This window comes from Dipteris shenzhenensis, chromosome 15 (genome assembly GCF_047967505.1).
Source record: "Dipteris shenzhenensis isolate YYH24624 ecotype China chromosome 15, Dip_SZ_1.0, whole genome shotgun sequence".
Lineage (NCBI taxonomy): Eukaryota > Viridiplantae > Streptophyta > Polypodiopsida > Gleicheniales > Dipteridaceae > Dipteris > Dipteris shenzhenensis.
Genome location: NC_141610.1, coordinates 3,468,431 through 3,488,517, shown reverse-complemented (window position 1 = coordinate 3,488,517; position 20,087 = coordinate 3,468,431). Strand labels below are relative to the sequence as shown.

General features: G+C 49.6%; 1 protein-coding gene across 3 annotated transcripts in view; it reads right to left on the bottom strand.

The window, feature by feature from the left end:
- LOC147893218 (Zincin-like metalloproteases family protein) overlaps positions 1-20,087 on the bottom strand; it is a 262,264-nt gene that overhangs the window by 89,936 nt on the left and 152,241 nt on the right. For all 3 annotated transcript variants that reach the window (XM_087385550.1, XM_087385552.1, XM_087385553.1), the window contains exon 8: positions 8,076-8,168. In XM_087385550.1, coding sequence (XP_087241676.1) covers positions 8,076-8,168 — 93 coding nt within the window. The remainder of the gene's footprint in view (positions 1-8,075; positions 8,169-20,087) is intronic.

Here is a 20,087-nt window from a genome sequence, read left to right as displayed (position 1 = left end):
GTTCTGGGATCCTAAAAATGTGAGTGGAAGCACTGACGCTCAAGTCTAGCTAGTATGGCATATCCCCTACTCAAACAGGCCTGCATAGCTAGTCACATCATGAAGATCGAACCTGAAAAGGGAACCCCCACGTATGTATAGGATGCAACAATCTCTACTAGAGCCCCATCGAAGGTAGACCGCTCTCTATGTGTGGCCGCTCGTGTAACACCCTTCTCTTGGTTCTTCTCCTACGTTAGTACAGTCACGGGCGATGGCACTCCAATATTCCACCCAGCCAATTCACAGGGACTTGATGCACAATCATTCATTTTTCATCGTTAATTCCTTCATCCTTATCCCTGAGACCCACAATTCCCTAGATAGTTCCTGGCCACATGTCTTCATTTTAGGCCCTTACTTAGATGCATCCTTTTTCACCCCTCTCTTGGAGTTCCTTTAAAAAACAATTGCCCCTTGGCAATTTGCACATTTAGATGCACCTAGGCCCTAGCCCTATTAGAACTACCTAGTCAATGCCATTACGCCCTCACCTAGGACCTTGGCAGTTACTTCTCTTGACCATTTAATTACGCACATTAACTATTACAAAAGTTGGTCATCTAAGGGAAAATGCCCACCGATCTATCCGAGGTCATGCTATCTCGGCTAGAGCATAACATTCCTTCCCTCTTCAAGCATCAGCGTCCTCGATGATGAAATCTGGGAATGCTCTCCGTAACTGGTATACGGATTCCCAGGTAGCTTCCGATAGAGGCTGACCATGCCATGCAACCAACACCGTGGGTATCTTCCGATTTCGTATCTGCATTGTTCCTCGGTCCAGGATCCTTGTTGGTTTGCGCCTTGCAATATCCTCTATCTCCTGAAACAAAACCACACCTTCAATTAGTGAGTCACCTGTATGCAAAAATTTCTTTAAGCGCGAAACATGAAAAACCGGGTGCACCTTACACCCCGGTGGCAATTCTAATTTATAGGCTACACTGCCTATTCTCTTTAGAATTAACCACGGCCCACAGTATCGAGGTGATAACTTAGCACACTCTCCTGAAGTCAACGACTTCGAGTGCGAAGGAATTCTGAGAAAAACTTTTTCTCCTTCTTCAAATACTCTTATAGACCGATTTTCATCCGCATACGCCTTGGCTCTATCCATAGCTTGGCGGATATTAGCTCTCGCAAGTGCTAGCATCTCCCGCATCTGAACTACAAAGTTCGCGGCACTAGGCACTTTCTGAGGTACTCCAACTATAGTTGGATTGGCAGGCCTATAACCATAGTTCAGCTCAAACGGACTGAACCCAGTAGATGAATGTTTCCTATCATTGTAGGCAAACTCCAACAATGGCAACCACTTGTCCCATGTATGTTGCCTCAATGACACATATGCCCTCAGCATATCCTCTAAAGTCTGGTTGACTCTCTCCGTCTGACCATCCGTCTCAGGATGATCCCCACTACTCATTCCCAGCTCAGTCCTTAGTGTCTCAAATACCGCTGTCCAAAAATGACCGGTAAATCTGACATCTCGGTCTGACACTATGGATCTAGGCAATCCATGCAGACGAAATATATGTCTAATGAACAAATCCGCCACTTGCGGGGCACTAACAGACTCTCTAGTCGGAATGAAGTGAGCCATCTTGGTTAGACGATCAACCACCACAAGGATAGAATTATACCCTCCTTGTGTTGCAGGTAGCCCTACAATAAAATCCATGGAAATGCTCTCCCACTTACTTAGTGGTATTTCCAAGGGCTGTAAAAGTCCGGGTGGCTTCACCCGCTCGGCCTTACTTACCTGACACGAGAAACACCGTGTCACATATTCATGAATATGCTTTTTCATCTTTGGCCAAAAGAAATCTCGCTTCACGAGATCATAGGTCTTCTCGACTCCTGGATGTCCCGCACACGGGCTATCATGGCACTGTCGAATGACTCTCTGCCTGAGATCATTCTGACCAGGTACTACAACCTTGCCATTTCTAACTAGCATACCATCCCTTATGGTATATCTTGCATAAGTTTGGCCTTTTCTGGATGCCAGGTCATCCTTTTCATTTTCCCCGGGTTTTAACACATGAGCCTTAGGCCATAAGCTCTGGACAAACTCGTCCACCTTTTGAGTTTCTCTGATCTCGGTCATTAGAGCTCTCTCTAATACCGTGAAACTCAGGTTGTGCATAATGCGAGACAACGCATCAGCAACCTTATTATCTTTTCCTCTTCGGTACCGAATCGTCAAATTAAACTCCTGCATGAGCTCTGCTCACCTAGCTTGGCGGCCCCTCAAGTCAGGCTGTTTACAAAAATGTTTCAGAGTATCATGATCTACATCCACATAAAACTCTGAACCATACAGATAATGTCTCCATGTTTTCAAAGCATGGATAACTGCATACAACTCCAATTCATGAGTTGGCCAATTCCTTTGAGAGGGAGAAAGCTTCTTGCTTTCGAAGGCTACTGGCCTTCCCTCTTGAAGGAGGACTGCTCCTACCGCAATGCCACTTGCATCGGTTTCTAGGAACAACGGTTTCTGGGGATCAACTATTTTTAACACCGGTCCTGAGACCACAGCTTGTTTTATGGTGTTAAAACTTTCCTGTTGATTCTGTCCCCAAATAAAAGGTACTTTATCTGAGGTCAGATCAGTCAATGGCGATACTATTTCGGAATATCCTTTGATATGCCTTCTATAAAACTGGACAAATCCCAAGAATGATCGCAACGCGGTCAGACTCTGAGGGATTGGCCAAGTTAGTATCGCAGCCACTTTCTTCGGATCCATTTCTACCCCCTGTGGAGTAATTATGAACCCTAAGTACTCAAGCCTAACCATACACAGTATAGTTTTCTTTTTATTCACGTAAAGACTAGCTTTCCTCAAAGTACTGAACACTATTTTTAAGTGTTCACAATGCTCAGTAACACTTTTACTGAATATCAAGATATCGTCAATAAAATGTACTACGAACTTTCCGATATACGGACGTAGTAAATCGTTCATAAGCATGACGAAGGTCGCTGGAGCATTGGTAAGTCCGAAGGGCATTACCAAAAACTCATAATGACCAAACCTGCTCCTGAAAGCGGTTTTATGCACATCCTCGGCTCTAATCCGGATCTGATGGTAGCCGCACTTAAGATCTATCTTGCTGAAAATCACGGCTCCATGTAATGCATCTAGCAAATCATCAATCCGAGCCATCGGATACCTGTGCTTAACAGTGATATTATTCAATGCTCTGTAATCTATACAGAGGCGAAACGTATCATCCTTTTTCCTCTTTAATATCACTGGCGAAGCAAAAGGTGAGAAACTTGGTTGAATCTGCCCCAACTTGAGGTATTCTTCCAATTGTCTACGCACCTCCGCCTCTTCAGTAAAACTCATTCTATAGGGAGGTCTATTTACAGGTTCTGCCCCCGGGATCAGTTCAATCTTATGCTGAACTTTCCGCTCTGGAGGTAACCCATAAGGTAGTTCATCCCTAAAACATTCAGAGAACTCCTCTGTTATAAGATTAGCCAGCTTGGCCATCTCACCACTTTGCGTAACATCAGTGCTAGTCGAAGAATCATTCACCGACTCTACCGATGCTGTGCAAAGGTACAAAAACTCTACTTGAGCCTTTCTGATTTCCATCACGGAAACCAACGGTCCCTGAGATATATCTTTTTCACCTCGCAAGACATAAAGCACATCATTCATCTTGAATTGATATACGTGCTTTTTCCAATCAATGGCTGGATTCTTCCTAGAATGCCACGCCATTCCCAGGGCTATATCTGCATGAGCAAGCTTGGTCATTTCAAAATCAAGCTTCTCAGCATAGTCCTAGATGCGAAGCTCCAACTGGGTAACCCTTTGGTCCCATACTTCAGTTGAACTTCCATCTGCCATCCTGAATGTATACGCATAGTCAGATGGACTTGTCTTTAATTTCAGCCTCTTCACGAGCTTGGAGTTAATCACATTGTGAGTTGACGCTGAGTCAAACAACACAATGACATCATGACTGGCCACTTGCCCTTTCATTTTAATTAACTCCGTATCATTAAAGGCCGTATACCCCGTTGCTGCGGGCTTAGATAGGATGTTATCAGGTACACTCGTCACTAGGATTCACTCTTGAATTCTGTCCTTCTGCTTCCATAGATTCACAGTGGAAGATGGGTTTTTTTTTTTTTTCTTTTCTTCCTTTGTTGGGTTTTTTTTTAAAAAAAAATAAAAAAATAAATGATGGATTTCCCCCTATTTTTTATACACGGAAAAGATAAACGACAATCCCTGCTGTATTGAACGAATTAACTACAACTCAGGATTTTTTTCGAAAAAGGGAAAAAAAATGCTTCCTGGATTCTCCAGTTTTAATCCCATTGTGCAGACTTGCGTTCCTGTTCTGATTTCAACCAGAAGACCCCCTCCGTCACGAGCCTTGACACGTCATGCTGGAATCATGTTTGTTGTCAATCAACACACCTGCGACTATCTTCCCAAACGGACGAACGTAATAGACTCCTTACGTGGCTATCTTCTCGTTTCAACCCCGTTTAACGTAGTCGACTATTTCTTCTTGACGTCACTTCTGCACGACAGACGCCACTGGTTTCTCACAGGCTCACGATTCTGCAACCGCTCAGCGTTGTATATTCAGGTCTCCCACGATTCCTTTCCCACGCTGCGCTGATAGGACAGTTTCCCAAGCGGCGTCACGACGTCACAAACCGTGGGTTTTCTAGCGGTTTCAATCCCGCGTTCCACATCCGTTGAAAGGCTTGCCTTATTTTTACCCTGTTTTTTTCTCCCATGCTCGGGTTAGAACATCCGCAACCTTTAATTGTTTTGAATGAGCTCGCACCCCGTCCAACTTCTCTTTCGCCAGTGCAATCTGCTCATCGGATTCGACAGTACAAAACCTACGTGAAAGCGCTTCCGTACTTGGATATCAATTTGTTTTTATCTTCAGCTCCACGCCTTTCCCCTTCGTAACCCTGCTCTGATACCAAAATGTAACACCCTTCTCTTGGTTCTTCTCCTACGTTAGTACAGTCACGGGCGATGGCACTCCAATATTCCACCCAGCCAATTCACAGGGACTTGATGCACAATCATTCATTTTTCATCGTTAATTCCTTCATCCTTATCCCTGAGACCCACAATTCCCTAGATAGTTCCTGGCCACATGTCTTCATTTTAGGCCCTTACTTAGATGCATCCTTTTTCACCCCTCTCTTGGAGTTCCTTTAAAAAACAATTGCCCCTTGGCAATTTGCACATTTAGATGCACCTAGGCCCTAGCCCTATTAGAACTACCTAGTCAATGCCATTACGCCCTCACCTAGGACCTTGGCAGTTACTTCTCTTGACCATTTAATTACGCACATTAACTATTACAAAAGTTGGTCATCTAAAAGAAAATGCCCACCGATCTATCCGAGGTCATGCTATCTCGGCTAGAGCATAACAGCTCGAAATGTGTTGAAGATCATGACCTAGGTATTATCCAAGTTTGCTTCCAAATCATGTGTATCACAGAAATCACAGAAAGACTGGAGCGCATCCAAATGCCGCTAGAGACCCTTAGCTAAGGAGGAGAGTAGAACCACATCATCTACATAAGGTAGAATCGGGATCAAGGAGTAGCTAAAGGGGAACCTGCACCCCCTAGACTTGTGATGAAGGACTTGAGCTCGTCGATGCACACACCAAACAAGGTCGGTGATAATAGACAACCCTATCCTCACACACATAGACATCGTTCCTTTCCTATTTGGTGAACATTGCAGTCCTGCTTGTCAGATTGGGGCCCATGTTGGCTTCTTTGGACAGCCAAATAGTTCTCCCCCCTAGCTTCTCCATTTTGGGCATGCAATCCCTCACTCTCTTCCCTCATCCTTGCTTCCTTCTTCCTGTCACATCCTTGCGTCCAAACTCCTTGCCTTTTCATCCCACATCTCTCTCCACCCTGATATCCTGATGATGATGATGATGATGAGATAGTCGACTACCGACATGACTATGTTGTACTTAGGACTTAGTACTGCCATTCTGCATTTTTTGCATTTGCATTGGTGTGGATGCTTGTTTAGTAGCTCCACCACCACAACTCATTTATACCAAGTTTTTCATAGTCTCATACACCCATTGGTCTTCCGAAGACTATAATAAACTTTCTTTTTCTTTCTTTCTCCCTTTCCCTGTTTTGAGCCTTCTCTCCTATTCCTTCCTTCATCCCAAATTCCCAAATCCTCGGTTTCTTGAATCGCTCTACGATGGACTCAAGAAGTGGAAGCACAAGGTGTTATGTATGGCAGGATACTATTTTCATAAAGAGAGATGGCACATCTAGCACAAACAAAACGGTATGTGATACATCCCCACTACGATCTAACCCTAAACACAGTCCAAACAACAACCAGTAAAACCAAATAAAGATCAGCAGGTGACTCACCTAATTTGTGACCTTGAACTCATGTCACTAGACATTGTGCTTGTGAGTGTCTAAACTGTAAATATATAAAACACGAACAGAGAATTGAGGTACACCACACATCTAGCTTCTACGTCCTATTATGCAATCTCTACATGTCCATAAAGTACATATCTAGATGAATCCAGGAACATGCCCAAACTCATCCTCTAAAAACACAACACTATGCAGTTTCAATCTCATAATACTCATCCCCTAGATGGATCTAGGAACATGCCCAAACTCATCCTCTAAAAACACAACAAATAGTGTTGTTTCTTCATGACTGTCACTCAGCAGTTGGAAAATCATAAACTCCATCAAGCCTTACAAAGACTAGCTACAGTGGCATCCCCACCGACATCATCAACACCAAACAGTGGGTGTAGTAAGCATACTCTTGCACATACATGTCCACATTCCCTCGAACACTTGAGCATCCATTTATACAAAGGTCTTCATACAGAGTTTCTCTTCATTCAAGCTAGAACCGCTCGTTAAGACTATAGTATTTCATTTGAGTCTCTCCTAAAAGAACATTTTAGTCCATAGTATTTCCATTGAGTCTCTCCTAAAAGAATATTCAAGCTAGAACTGCTCGTTAAGACTCTAGTATTTCATTTGAGTCTCTTAAAAGAACTGCTCGTTAAGACTATACTATTTCATTTGAGTCTCTCCTAAAAGAACATTTTAGTCTCTCCCAAATGACCCATTTCTAAGCCCACCGCTTAAAGTAATCTTCCCCTCGGCTCTACTACTCATCCTGAACACTTAATAGATATACCCATGTGCACGCCCGTACATGTGTGTGTATGCACAGCGTGTGAGCACCGGCAACGGGTGCATGATGTGCATGTGAGTATGCAGGTGCATATGCAGATGTATCAGCAAGCCACAACATGAACAAAAAACTTCACAACGTCAAATTTGCATGTCTGCTAATTGCACTAACACATATGTAGATGAATCTAGCAGCATGCCCATATGATCCTCTGAAAACACAACAGGTAGTGCAGTTTCAATCTCATGTCAGTCACTCACAAGATTGAAAATCCATATTATCCTCCCCCAAAAAAAAGGTCTTGTCATGTTAATCAAAATTCAAAAAACTTGCAAAATGCTTCTGTGGCAATGCCTTTCAGAAATTTCTACTTTAGACTATGTCTGCACTCTGAGCCTCTTTCATCACAACTTGGATCGTTGGACAAGCATTAACATGGTTGAATGCTTCAAAGCCAAGCATAGCGATTCATAGTCAAGTCACATTTTCGAGAGAGAATCTTATACTTAGAATAAACTTTGTTTTACGAAAGGGAAAAATTGCTTTGGAGAAATAACTATTGTAGAGATTAGAAGCCTCCTATTGTGACATGAGACACTTTACAAATTATAAGTAGGGCCTTGGGAAATCCACACACGTAGTGGCTATGGCATCATTTTAGACATGCTCTCAGACCACATACCTACTACACGGACATGAGCCAGAGACATGCCACACTTCCCCTAGGGAACTCAGCAGCACTTTGTTCTATAAACAGCATCCCCACCACACATAAGCTTACAAGTTGTATACTCAGCCAATATGGCTCTTACCTTCTCAGGTGTTTTAGCCATGCGTATCTGAAGTGCATACTCTGCCCAATTTTGATAACCAAGCAAACGAGCCAACTTCTGCCTCAGCTCCAACTGCATGGCAAGATGCATTCTCAGTACTAAGGACAATATATTTTGATAACAAGAAAACGAGCCAACTTCTGCCTCAGCTCCAACTGCATGACAAATATGAAGAAAACATTTAAACCTTCACCTCAAGAATCTGCAATCACACTTAAATGCCTCGGACAGTATAATTTTTACCGAAAAAACAGTGCTAATTATATTACTTCGAGAACAAGATACAAAAGGTCAGCTTGTAGCTGACGGGCTGCGTTCACAAATCGGACACAGCCCTAAAAGGTAACAGAATAAATCATACTCTCACGGAGGGATAAGACGAGTGTGAATGAACAGCCATCGGGGTGGTGAGTAGTGCCACCGAAGGCCCTGCGAAGTCTGCTCAAAGAAGAGGCCCTGTGTGTCCCAAGCCCGGAGGAAGCGTCTCCGCTTCTCCTGACCGGCCCGGGAATCTCCCTGAATCTGGTCCCACTGGCCTCTGAGGGTATGAATAATCTCGCTCCAGATCTCCGTCATGATCTGGGCAGTTGATAAGGAGGTGCCACCGAGGATCTGCGCGCAGCGCGAGGTCCAGATGTGCCACCCTACAATGCTGCTAATAATCTCCCAGACTGGCTGTCTCTCCCGAACTCCTGTATCAGCCTCTGCTAGGTGCTGCGGGATACCCTTGAGCGGCCCCCATGTCCCCTGTGTGATAAGGAAAGTGGGGTCCTGCTGGCATGCCTCGAATAAGTGATGAAGACCAGGTGCGGTGCTGCACCAACAGAACGCGCCCCAAGTGATCAATCCTAGCTCTGGTGCTGCGCGAGTAAGAATCCCGAAAGTCCACCTCCACACTTCCTGGGCGCGAGTGCAGCTCCACAGGCAGTGTTTTGGTGACTCCTCATCCTCATGGCAAATCTGGCAGCATCCGTCCTGGCCTATTTGCCGCAACCAGCTCCCCACTGGAAGACCTTTGTGGGCAAGAAGACAGGAAGTATGAGATCTTCCGCCGCCGCCAGCTCTCCCATAAGGCCTTCCAGAATGCCTGCAAAAAGAACCTGGAAATACCCTGTGCATACCAGCTGGGCCGCTGGGTGGGGGGGCGGCTCTGCATCCTCCCAAGAACTCGCCTGCCCAGAGTCGTGCTGTAGGCGAAGAAGGAAGTCGGCCCCTGTCCTGTCACAATCTCTGGCCACCACCACTCTCCTGGGTCCCAATCAAGCTCTGCCAAGGCCCGCCCCTCCCAGAGCCAGAGACGCCAAAGCTGCATCTGGTCCTGCTCGATGCTAGGATCGGTACGCCAGACCTTCCCCAAAAGGCCTACGACCCGAACCCTCTGCCATGGGAGTAGGGGGTCGATGAGCGCATCCTCTCTCCTGAGTCGTCCATCCCCAACAACCGCGAAGAAGGAGATAGAGGAGTCATCCATACGTCCTGCGATCACCAGTGGGATGCCACGGGGGGTGAACTGTCCCAGCCAGCGGGCGTCACCAGGCATGAGGGCCTGAGGCTCAGGTGGAACCAACCAATCAGCTGGGATCGCGCCGTCGATCTCCGTGCGTCTCGCCTGGGCTCCACGTGCACCTCCAGCTGCGTCTGCAAGATCAGCCGTCTCCAGATGTCTGTACGTATCCCTCCAAACTCGAAGGGACTGGGTTGGCCCCCTCATCCAGCCATCCCACCTGATATGTGATCTCTCCCCCAACTGAAGGCCCTCGGCATCTCTGACCTGACCGTTCCAGATAAGCGGCTGGCGATCGATCTCCTCCTGACAGCTAGGAGGGGACTGAATGAGACTGAGGCGGAGCCGCCTCCAAACCATGAGGAGGCTACGAACGAGTGGGGAACGGGGCTGAGTGAGCGGGGCAGAAGTGAAGATCCACCTGAGTGACGGTAGCCACTCTCCACCTCGACGCGGGACACAAGAACCGGCTCCCTGTTGAAATAACATCTTCCACGTCTGCCCCCCCGGGTCAAACCGCGGATGACAAGCTTGCCTAACAAGGCCTGACTCTGAAGCTCTGGATCGATGACCCCCAGGCCACCCTCAGCCTGCGGAAGAATGACTGTCTGCCAAGCAACCCTGGCTCTGGTATCTCTGAGACCATCCTCCCCGGACCAAAGGAAGTTCCGAACCAGTCTCCTGAGCTGTGCCACGCTGGATCTCGAGAAACACCAGCAGGAAGCCACATACCAAGCCGTGGCTAGGAGGACCTAGTTAACTACCAGGGCACGACCTGCAAGGGAAAGCTTAGCAGTGCTCCAGAAAGCCAGCTTCCGTCGGATGGAGTCTAGCACCGGGAGAAACTGCTGAGCTGGCGTGATGTCTAGGCCAACCTGAAAACCAAGGTATCTAGCGGTCTGTCCCCGTGGAATCCATCTGAAACCCAAAAACCTCCCCCACTGAGAACGCGCCCCGGGGTCTGTGAGAAAACCAACTGATTTGTTCCAATTGATTTTCGCACCAGCGGCCGAGCAGAAGACCTCCAGGGCCATCCGCACCCTCTCTAGCATCCTCTCATCGTCCTGGACATACAGGGCTGTATCATCTGCGTACTCCAAGTCCAAAAGCTCCGTGTCCTCTCGGAGTGGAAGGCGAACACCCCTGATCCCTGTAGACCTCGCCCGAAGGTAGTAAGTCATAGCCTCGGCGAAGAAGAGAAACAGGTAAGGAGCAAGGGGGCAGCCCTGACGCACTGATCTCTCCAAGCTAAAGCGCTCACCCATCCTGCCTCCAATGATGACCCTGCTAGAAGCTGTCCTGTACAAAGCTGAGATACCCTGAATCCAACCCGCTGGGAAACCTAGCCGCTCAAGAGTCCCCTCCAAAAAGGACCAGTCCACTCGATCGTAGGCCTTCTCAAAGTCGAGAAGTAGAATGGCAAGGTGTGATCCGCTGTGCTGAGCCCACTCCGCCGCCTCTGAGAAGGTGAAGACGTTATCCAGGATACTGCGATCCTGGACAAAGCCTGTCTGAGTGTCATGGATGAGGTCTGGGAGTAGAGGCCGAACTCTGGCGCTGATCATCTTGGCGAGGATTTTGTAGGCAGTGGTAAGGAGAGTGATCGGGCGCCACTGACGGATCTCCTGTCTATCTCCCTTCGGGATGAGGCAAATCAGTCCCGAGGAAAGGCTCTCTGGCATCTGACCGCTGCTGAAAATCCTCTGCAGAGCTGCAAGGAGGGGCTGATGGATCTGGTCCCAAAAGGAGGTGAAGAATGCCCGGGATAGCCCATCCTCACCTGGGCATTTCTGTCCGTCGATGGCCATCAAGGCCTCCAACATCTCGTCCATGGTGAACGGTGCCAACAACGTCGCCTGCATGCTAGGCTGGACCAGGGATGGAATGTGCCTCCACACCTCCTCACGGTCACGTCGAGTACGAGGGGCAAGCAGCTCCTGCTGGAAGAGGGTCCTGTAGAAGTCAGTGGCCAACCCCAAGACCTCCCCCGGATCCGTAACGATGTGACCATCCGCTGTCCTGAGACTCCGAAGCTGATCACCTGCAGCTCTCTGGCCATGCGTCCTGAAGAACTCCCTGCACATCTGGTCACCCTTCCGGGCCCAGAAGGAGAGAGAGGCGTGATAGGAAAACTCTGAGCGACGCTAGAGTGTCTCCTCCAGAAGGGCTCTGGCTCGAAGGGCCTGGATCCGAAGCTCCTCCGAGCCCGGGGAAGCCTGCTGGAGTCGCTGAATGGAGGCGAGGTCCCTCCGAAGAGCTCTCTCTCTGCCCCACCAATCCTGTCGAACCTGTAGGGCTGTGAGCTGGCAGATCTAGCTGGACTCCTGCAAAGCCTGCGCCACCGAGCCAACCAGATCCACACACTCGCCCCAGTCTCTGTCCCAAAGACTGCAAATACTGCTGCGCACATCCTCCCTCGAGAAAATGGAGTCAGGAATCCGGCATGAGCGGGGGGGAAGGGACTGAGGTACCGAATCTAATGATAAGAACACAGGCGCATGGTCGGACAGTGTCGTCCCTGGAACTATACCCGCCTGACCGCCTCTGCCGATGGCCCAATCACTAACATAAAATCTATCCAGCCTCTCCAGGAGTCTGCCTCCTTCCCTGCGGAAGCCCCACAAAAAGTCCAAGCTCCCGTGCCAGTGTCGGAAGGACGGGTCTCGCCAACTGTCCCTTCCTCCTGTCGCAAAGATAAAAGAGTCCCAAGCTGACTGCTCTGCCTGAGACATACCTGTAAACTCCGGTCCTCTGCGATCCGCCACAGCCACACGGACTCGGGGGGCTCCTGCCGTAGTCACCGCATCGGCGAAAGTATCGTGCATAACCCAGCCAAAGTGGGAGCCCAGGTCCCTGACAATCGGCCGTAGCTCAGCAGCAAGACCCTGGAAAAACTAGCGTCACTGGATGACGAGGTATACGGAACCGAGCATCAAAATCCGCCGCGCTAAATCCGCGGTACCACGGGACTATCATGACAATCTTTCCATCCATAGTCGTGGGGGAGCCAGCAATCAGGTTGCTCGCCGCTTTCGCATTGGAGAGTTTGAGCCAGAAGATGCCCCTTCCCATAAGGGCCACCTCCTCAATATGGCCGTCCTCTAGCATGAGGGTGGACTGGAGCCAGTCCCTGATGGCTGATCTGGAGGGGGAATGTCCAATGACTCTGCCATAAACAGAGGTAAGGGCAAAGTCATTGGCAACCTCCTGAACCCGAGATGATTGTTGCTCTGTCAGGATGACGCGGTAGGCATCTGGAGAGGGAGGGTCCGTCTGGGCCTCCGGTTCCGGGCAAGGGGCCGCCATACCGCCAAGACAAACTGCGAGGCTTCCGATGAGGAAGAGGCTGCCACCCAAAAAGGGAGGGGGGTAGATGCGGGAGGGTGGAGCCTGGGTGTGGCGGGAAGGATGGAGGGCGGGGGGCGGAGGAAGCGGGATGGGGGGGCAGGAAGCGGAGATGGCGCGGGGTGGAGGAGTGGGGGCGGGGATCGGGGGCGGTGTAGAAGAGGCGGGGACGGAAGCGGGGGCGGGGGAGAGGCGGAGTGGGGCGAGAGGCGGACGGGGGGCGGGGGGAAGGGTGAAAAAAAAAAAGAAAAAAAAAAAAGGAAAAAGAAAAAGATTTATATTAAAAAAAAAAAAAAGGAGCGAAGGGACGGGGGAGAAGAGAAAAAAAAAAAAAGAAGAAGAGAGAGACGGGTGGGCGGACAGCGGAGGGGGGGGCGGTGAGGCGAAAGGGGGCGAGGGCGGGGGGCGAGGGGTGGGTGGGCGGAGCGGGAGGCGGGGGGGGTGTGAGTGGAGCGGAAGCGGGGAGGGATGGAGCGGAGGGGCAAGGGGAGAGACGGAGCGGGGGGGGGGGGGGCGTGGCGAGGGGGGGCGGAGCGAGGCGGGGTGAGCGTGGAGGGGGGGTGAGCGTGGAGGGGGTGAGCGTGGACGGAGCGGGGAGGGGGGGTGAGTGTGGACGGAGCGGGGAGGGGGGGGTGAGCGTGGAGGGGGGGTGAACGTGGACGGAGCGGGGAGGGGGGGTGAGCGTGGCGAGGGTGAGCGGAGGAGCGAGGGGGGGTGAGACGGAGGTGAGCGGGGATGGCGAGGGAGGGGGAGGTAGAGGTACGGATGGGGAGGGGGAAGCTCGCAGGAGCTTACAACCTTGTCGCTGCAATGTTGCCTTGGACAGTATAAATATGATACATCTGACAAATCACCCTTTGTCCCTACAAGTAAAATAGAGCGAAACACATTGAAAAACACCGTATTATAGCAGTAACAAGAATAGCTTATTTACATATCATAATGGTGCAACATAGTAACATCAAAAATGCATAGGAGTCATCCATTCCTCACCAGATCATTTAGGCTGAGTTTGGGTCACCCCCTTTACAGCTAGATGCTGCATTTCAGGTCATCACATATCTGTACCGAGTTAGGGAATGTGGCGATTATACCTTGGGGTGTAGCAGGCTACCATGGATAGCTCTATCCTCTTCTATGGCACTTGCAGTAGGAGGAGATCAGAGGTGCTGGTATGCACATACAGAGAGATGGTTTGAGCGACTGGGGCTCCACATGGATAGACTACCTCCCTTCCAGTATAGCATGGATGCTCCGTTCTCTCCTGTCTTATCCCACGAGGTCAACCAAGTTATCCGTGAGGATCTACTACAGCTACACACTTTTCGGACCTGGTTGGAACCGAGTGAACTCCCAATGAAGCTTAGCTTCTACAGAGATCACTTCTTACATATCACAGCGGAGGGTTTCATTGACCCACCAGGATACACACAGATTCACCTATCCCACTCATTGAGGATCTCTCTTGGGCACTTCCGGGTCTCTTCACACAGACTTCGCATCGAGAGAGGCAGAGCAGAGCGACTACCCAGGGAGCGGCGCATATGCACACTGTGTGACATACAGGATGTTGAGACAGAGGAGCATTTCATCTTCAGGTGTCATGTGTACTATGAGATCCGAGGACGTTTCCACTGCCTCTTCAAGGATAGTTATGGGATTTTAGCCCGTTTCCTCTCCTACCCAGACCAGCGGTGTTTGGCAGGTTTCATTCATGAGGCACTTAGACACCGTGAGAGGATACTACGAGCACGGCGACAGGAGCAGACTTCTTCCTTGGTTGATCCCTCTCAGAGCTCTATGACGGAGTTCTTTCAGCTAGATCACATGGACCCCAACGAGACAAGGCCTCGACATGACCGTGACCCGACAGCTCAGACAGAGGGTCGACACACAAACAACACTTGGAGACATCCCCTCCTTGTTTAGAGTCGGAGCCCGATCGATGGGGGTCACAGTAGCCCTGGTTAGACGCAGAGCTACGACCAGGAGACGTGCCAGGACCGCACCTCTGAGTGGCCGACAACACTCTATTGTCGACTTCATGCCTCCACTGCCTCATCCATCCTGATATCTTGCTGTTGCTGGGGATGATGATGATATTGATGATGATGATGAGATTGATATATAGTCGACCATCGACATGACTATGTTGTACTTAGGACTTAGTACTGCCATTCTGCATTTTTGCATTTTTTGCATTTTGCATTTTGCATTGGTATGGATGCTCGTTTAGTAGCTCCACTACCACAGCTCGTTGTATCAAAATTTTCACAATCTCATAGACCCATCGGTCTTCCGAAGACTTTAATAAACTTTCTTTCTTTCTTTCTCTAAAAGTTGAAGGGTCAGATGGTAGAATGCTTGTCCAACCTCCCCACCAGTCTAAGCTTTTGCCGAACTACAACGAAGAAAGCAACTATTTGTTCGAGGGATCCCTCGGAGCTATGGAAGGCTTCACTAAATGTGATACAAGAGAAGATTGGTGAGGGCATGTCATGCAAGGTCTCATCTTCACACTATGTGTAATGGTAGGCCATGGCTCCAAACCTAGAGAACTATCCCGTTCAGCAAACCTCTAAGGTGTTCTCACCCTCTTGTCTCCAAGCCTTTGGGATTGCAATCGCTATCTCCTCAACCTAGCGGCCCTTTCATGTGTGCTAGCATGCTGTGGCAGGTGGCTCCATGATCCGATTGGCCAAGCCGAGCCAATATGCCATTCTACCCAAATCATGTGTGTTCTATGCCTTGGAACAAAACCTTCCAAATCTCCAATCTTCGAGTGCCAAATAATTGGCTGACACTCTTTGTGTTGTGGACTAGCTCCAATAAGGCCTATAAAAAACCCTTGTCAATCTTTCCATCATCAAGGAGCCCTTCTAATAAGGAGGGCTTCTGTAAAGATCCATCTTCGTAAAGGATACAACTATGAACCCATCTTCCGTATGTTCTAAAGAAGGTCCTACTACAGAAGGAGTTCCCATAGTTTTGAACTTGGGGTGAGGCCTTGCACAAGAAGCTTGCCCACAAGGCTCTACTCTACATTTTGGGTCTTGTCTCTCTTGCCATCCAATCCTTTCCAAAAGAAGTTGTATACCAACCGTCTAAGCTAACCCATGCATCTTCTATGAAAGCACCAAAAATATGCAACACACCAAGCTATGTCAAGCAAACCTATTGTACACCAATGGTATACCCACAAGGGAGAGTTTGGTGGAGCTTCAGTACAAAATCTTATGGTGTGATTCTCAAGGTGGGTTCACAGAAGTCTGAGCTGCTGCTCCTCCCCAGCTCTCCATGCTGTTTCTCCCTAGCTCTCCCCTTCCTCTAGCTCTAGCCTCCGCCCTCAGCCCTTCCCCCTCCGTCAGCCTCTCTCTCCGCTGTCCTGCTCCTCCTTCTCCCGCTGCCCTTCTCCTCCCCGCCGGCCTCCCCCTCGTCGGCCTGCTCCTCCCCCGCTGGCCTTCTCCTCCCCCTTGCCGACCTGTTCCTCCCTCCTCCCCCGCTGGCCTTCTCCCCTCTGTCGGCCAGCTCCTCCCTCCCCCGCAGGCCTCCGCTCCCCTACCGCACCTCCTCACCCCCCCGCGGCACTTTTGCCCCTCCTGCAGGTCTCCTCGTCCCTTCTGCCCCCCCAGGGGCCTTCTCTCCACCCCCCTCGGGCTGCCTCCTCCTCTCCCTCCTCTCCTAGCCCTAATCCCCTCCTCCGCTCTACTCCTACCTCCTTGCCTAGCCCTCCCCCCCTCCTCCTCTCTACTCCTACCCCTCTACTCCTCCTCTCCTTGCCTAGCCTCTGCCCCCCTCCTCCTCTCAACTCCTACCCCTAGTCCTATCCTCTCCCCCCCTCCTTAAGCCTTCTTCATCCCCCTCACCCCTCTCTCTCTACTAGCAGCATTTTTAGTGGGACGGACCTCAACAGTGTTCGGGTCGGCCTTCCCACCTCGATTGACGATGGCTCAGCCTTCAGCCAATCCTCGCCCGCTTCCACCGGCCGCAAAAACCATCATTTTCTCAAAAGACGAGTTGCAGTAGCTCAAAAAAGATATAGAGCAGGAGAGCTCAACATCACTCTTTGCTCGCATCCATGGGTCCCACCCTTCCAGGTTACAAGCTAGGGACTGGATGCTCCCCGCTCTACATGGAGACCTCGCAGGGCACCTCACAAATGTCCATCTGCTTGGGCGAGGTTTCTTCTAGATTGTTTTTGACTCCTCCAAGGTAGCAGGTACGGTTCTTCAGGCTAGCCCGTCAGCATTGAGCTCCAGGAGGATTTTTTTGACCCCTTTTCTTTGGGGTTTGATCCTGTCAAGGAGGATAGCTAGACGACGTCACTCTTCATCAGATTGCCCAGCCTTCCTCAAGCGTATCATCGACTTTTACATTCCATTGGAACCGCCTTTGGGGTGGTTACTGAGATCCCCCATCTCCCTGAGATGCCTTCTTCAGCAGCCGAGGCAGTCAAGTTTGATGGGGTACCGTGTGTTAGGGTCATTGTCTCTGATCCTAACATCTCGGATGACCACATTACGCTTTAGCATCCATGGAGACCGATTACCTTGTATAAAATCCTAGCTAAAGCTATCAGCCTTCGTCTGCAACCCTTTCTCCCAGATCTTATCCATGATACGCAAACGGGTTTTGTGCATGGCAGGAGCATCTTTGACAACATCTCCTCATTTTGGGAGGCTTCGGATTAGGCCATGCATAATGGCCATAGGCTGGCCATTCTACTCTTGGACTTTGAGAAAGCTTATGATAGGGTAGACTGAGCCTTTCTAGAGGGCACACTTACTCGCTTTGGTTTCTCAGATGCATGGATCAAAGGGGTGTCAGCCCTCTACAAAACAGCCCACAGCCAGGTTCTTATTGGTGGAGACAGGGGGGACAGGTTTGAGATTACCAGATCAGTCCATCAGGGATGCCCCTTAGCCCCCTTTCTGTTCCTATTTGTGGCTGAAGCTATGAGCTATTACATTAGAGCTCAAGCTGATATTGTAGAGCTTAGGCTTGCTCTGAGGTAGGAGGAAGAGCTCTTAGACAGTGAGTTGGCAGATGATACGGCTGTTTTTTTGGATGCCACTCCACAGACACTGACTTCATTCAGGACAGCATAGGATTTGTTTTGCATTGCAGCAAGTGCATACATTAATTGGAACAAATCCAATTGCTTTTGGATCAGTGATGAGGACACTCCAGACTAGGGGAATGACATAGGGTTCACTTGGATTCAAAGGAGAGTCGCCGTCAGATATCTACACAGCAGTTTGCTCCCGTGTTGGAGAGTATCAGGAGGAAACTCATCTTTTGGAGTTCAGCCAGACTTGACGTTGCATCCAGAGTTGTGGTTGTGAATCAGGTATTATTGGCCACTGCTTGGTTCGTTTGCTCATGTTGGTGCGGATCTAGAGGTTGTATCACTTAGCTCATGAGACCTATCAGGGACTTCCTATGGAGCGGTTTAGATGGCACCTCAGATGTTGTAGCCAGGGTGGCTTGGGAGATCCTCATTCTCCCCATAGGACAAGGAGGTCTCAATATTATTGACCCAAACTTGCAGTGTATGGCCTTGCTCTGCAAGTTCGTAGTACGTGGATTGATGCCTGGACAGGAGCCCTGGAAAATTTTTCTCACGCAACATTCAGTCATGTACCTACTACCCCATCTCATGGGGGAGATTGGATTGACAGTAGCAATGGATCTTCACTTCAGCCCATCTCAAATCTCCCCCCCTCTCATGGCTGCTATTCTGAAAGCGTGGGGCTGCTTCAGAAACACTCTTCGCAGAGTTCCACCCATCTCTTGTGAGGAAATTCATAGGCAGACAATCATGTGGAATGACTCGATTTTGGATGACCATGGTAGGCCACTTGGAGTGTCACATTACATGCAGTGGTCTAGATGGGAGAGGGGACCTGCTTCTACAATAGGCGCCTGGCAAGCCTTTATGAGACTTCTAGAGGATCAGAGACTTATAGCAGTTGGCCACCTCAGAGCGAGTGCAGTCAGGATACAACAGATACAAGCACCCATTCCGCTAGAGTGGATTGACACAGATGACATGTCGATCACAGAGTCCACTTGGTGGGGAGCATTTTCAGGGACGGGCATTCCGTTACAGATTATTGCCCTGCAGGATGCACATGAGGATACCCTAGTCTTTGATGTTCAGTCGGGAGGCAGACTTATCAGATCTTCTGATGATATTCTTTTGGAGGTTGCCTTTTAGCCTGTCAGGATTGCAGGTTTCATGGAGTGGGGCAAGGACTCACAGTGGTATCTTGACCCCGATCCTCTTCTCCTTGCGTTGGGGTCTTGGAGACTCTGGTTATATAGTGGTTCCCCTTAGGTTCTTGTAGTGGAACCCACGGGAGTGGAAATGGATTGATGAGGGGCACCGAGAGAAGAGCTTCCCCTTCTTTCGCTATACATTTAGAAATGCCCGGACGTTTCAGCTCAGCAGTAGAGGTTGGAGGCCCTCCAGAGCGCCTCATTGGGATAGTTTTCAGATTTCTGCAGTTGTGCGGAAAAACTTATGGCGTAGGCTCTGGAAATCCCTCAGGAATAGAAAGATCACTCTTTTCTTTTGACTTTCTATTCATGAAGGGATTGCAATGAACCTGTGGAGATCCACGTTCGGGGCTGACCCTTCTTGTCCTCATTGTCACATTGCAGTTGAGTCAGTACAGCATTGCCTTTGGGAGTGTAGACAGGCGAGGACGATCTGGAAAGGTGTTGCTAGGATTTTCAGTATCTTTCACATAGCACCTTTCTATATGACCTGGGGTTCAGTGGCTTGGTTCTCTCTTCTGGCCCTCAGGTGTTTTGTCGAGGGACGTGATCTAGATCCAGCTCTCATTGTATGGCGACACTCAGTGGAGTCTTGTTCCCTCTAGGATGTTCCCTTCACTCCTTTCAAAGCTGCTCATGCCTTAGTAGACACGACTTCGGAGATTCTGGCTAGCATTGCAGCTTGGCATATTTGGAGAGCCAGGTGTACAAAGGCGATGGAGGGTATCCAGGTTCACCCTTCCCAGGCTATGGCCAGTATTTGGACCGACACGGTACACACTCTGATGGCCATATGGGCGAGCATGTAGGGATCCTCCAAAGTAGCCACTGCCACAAGAGTTACTTTTTTCAGAGTTTGG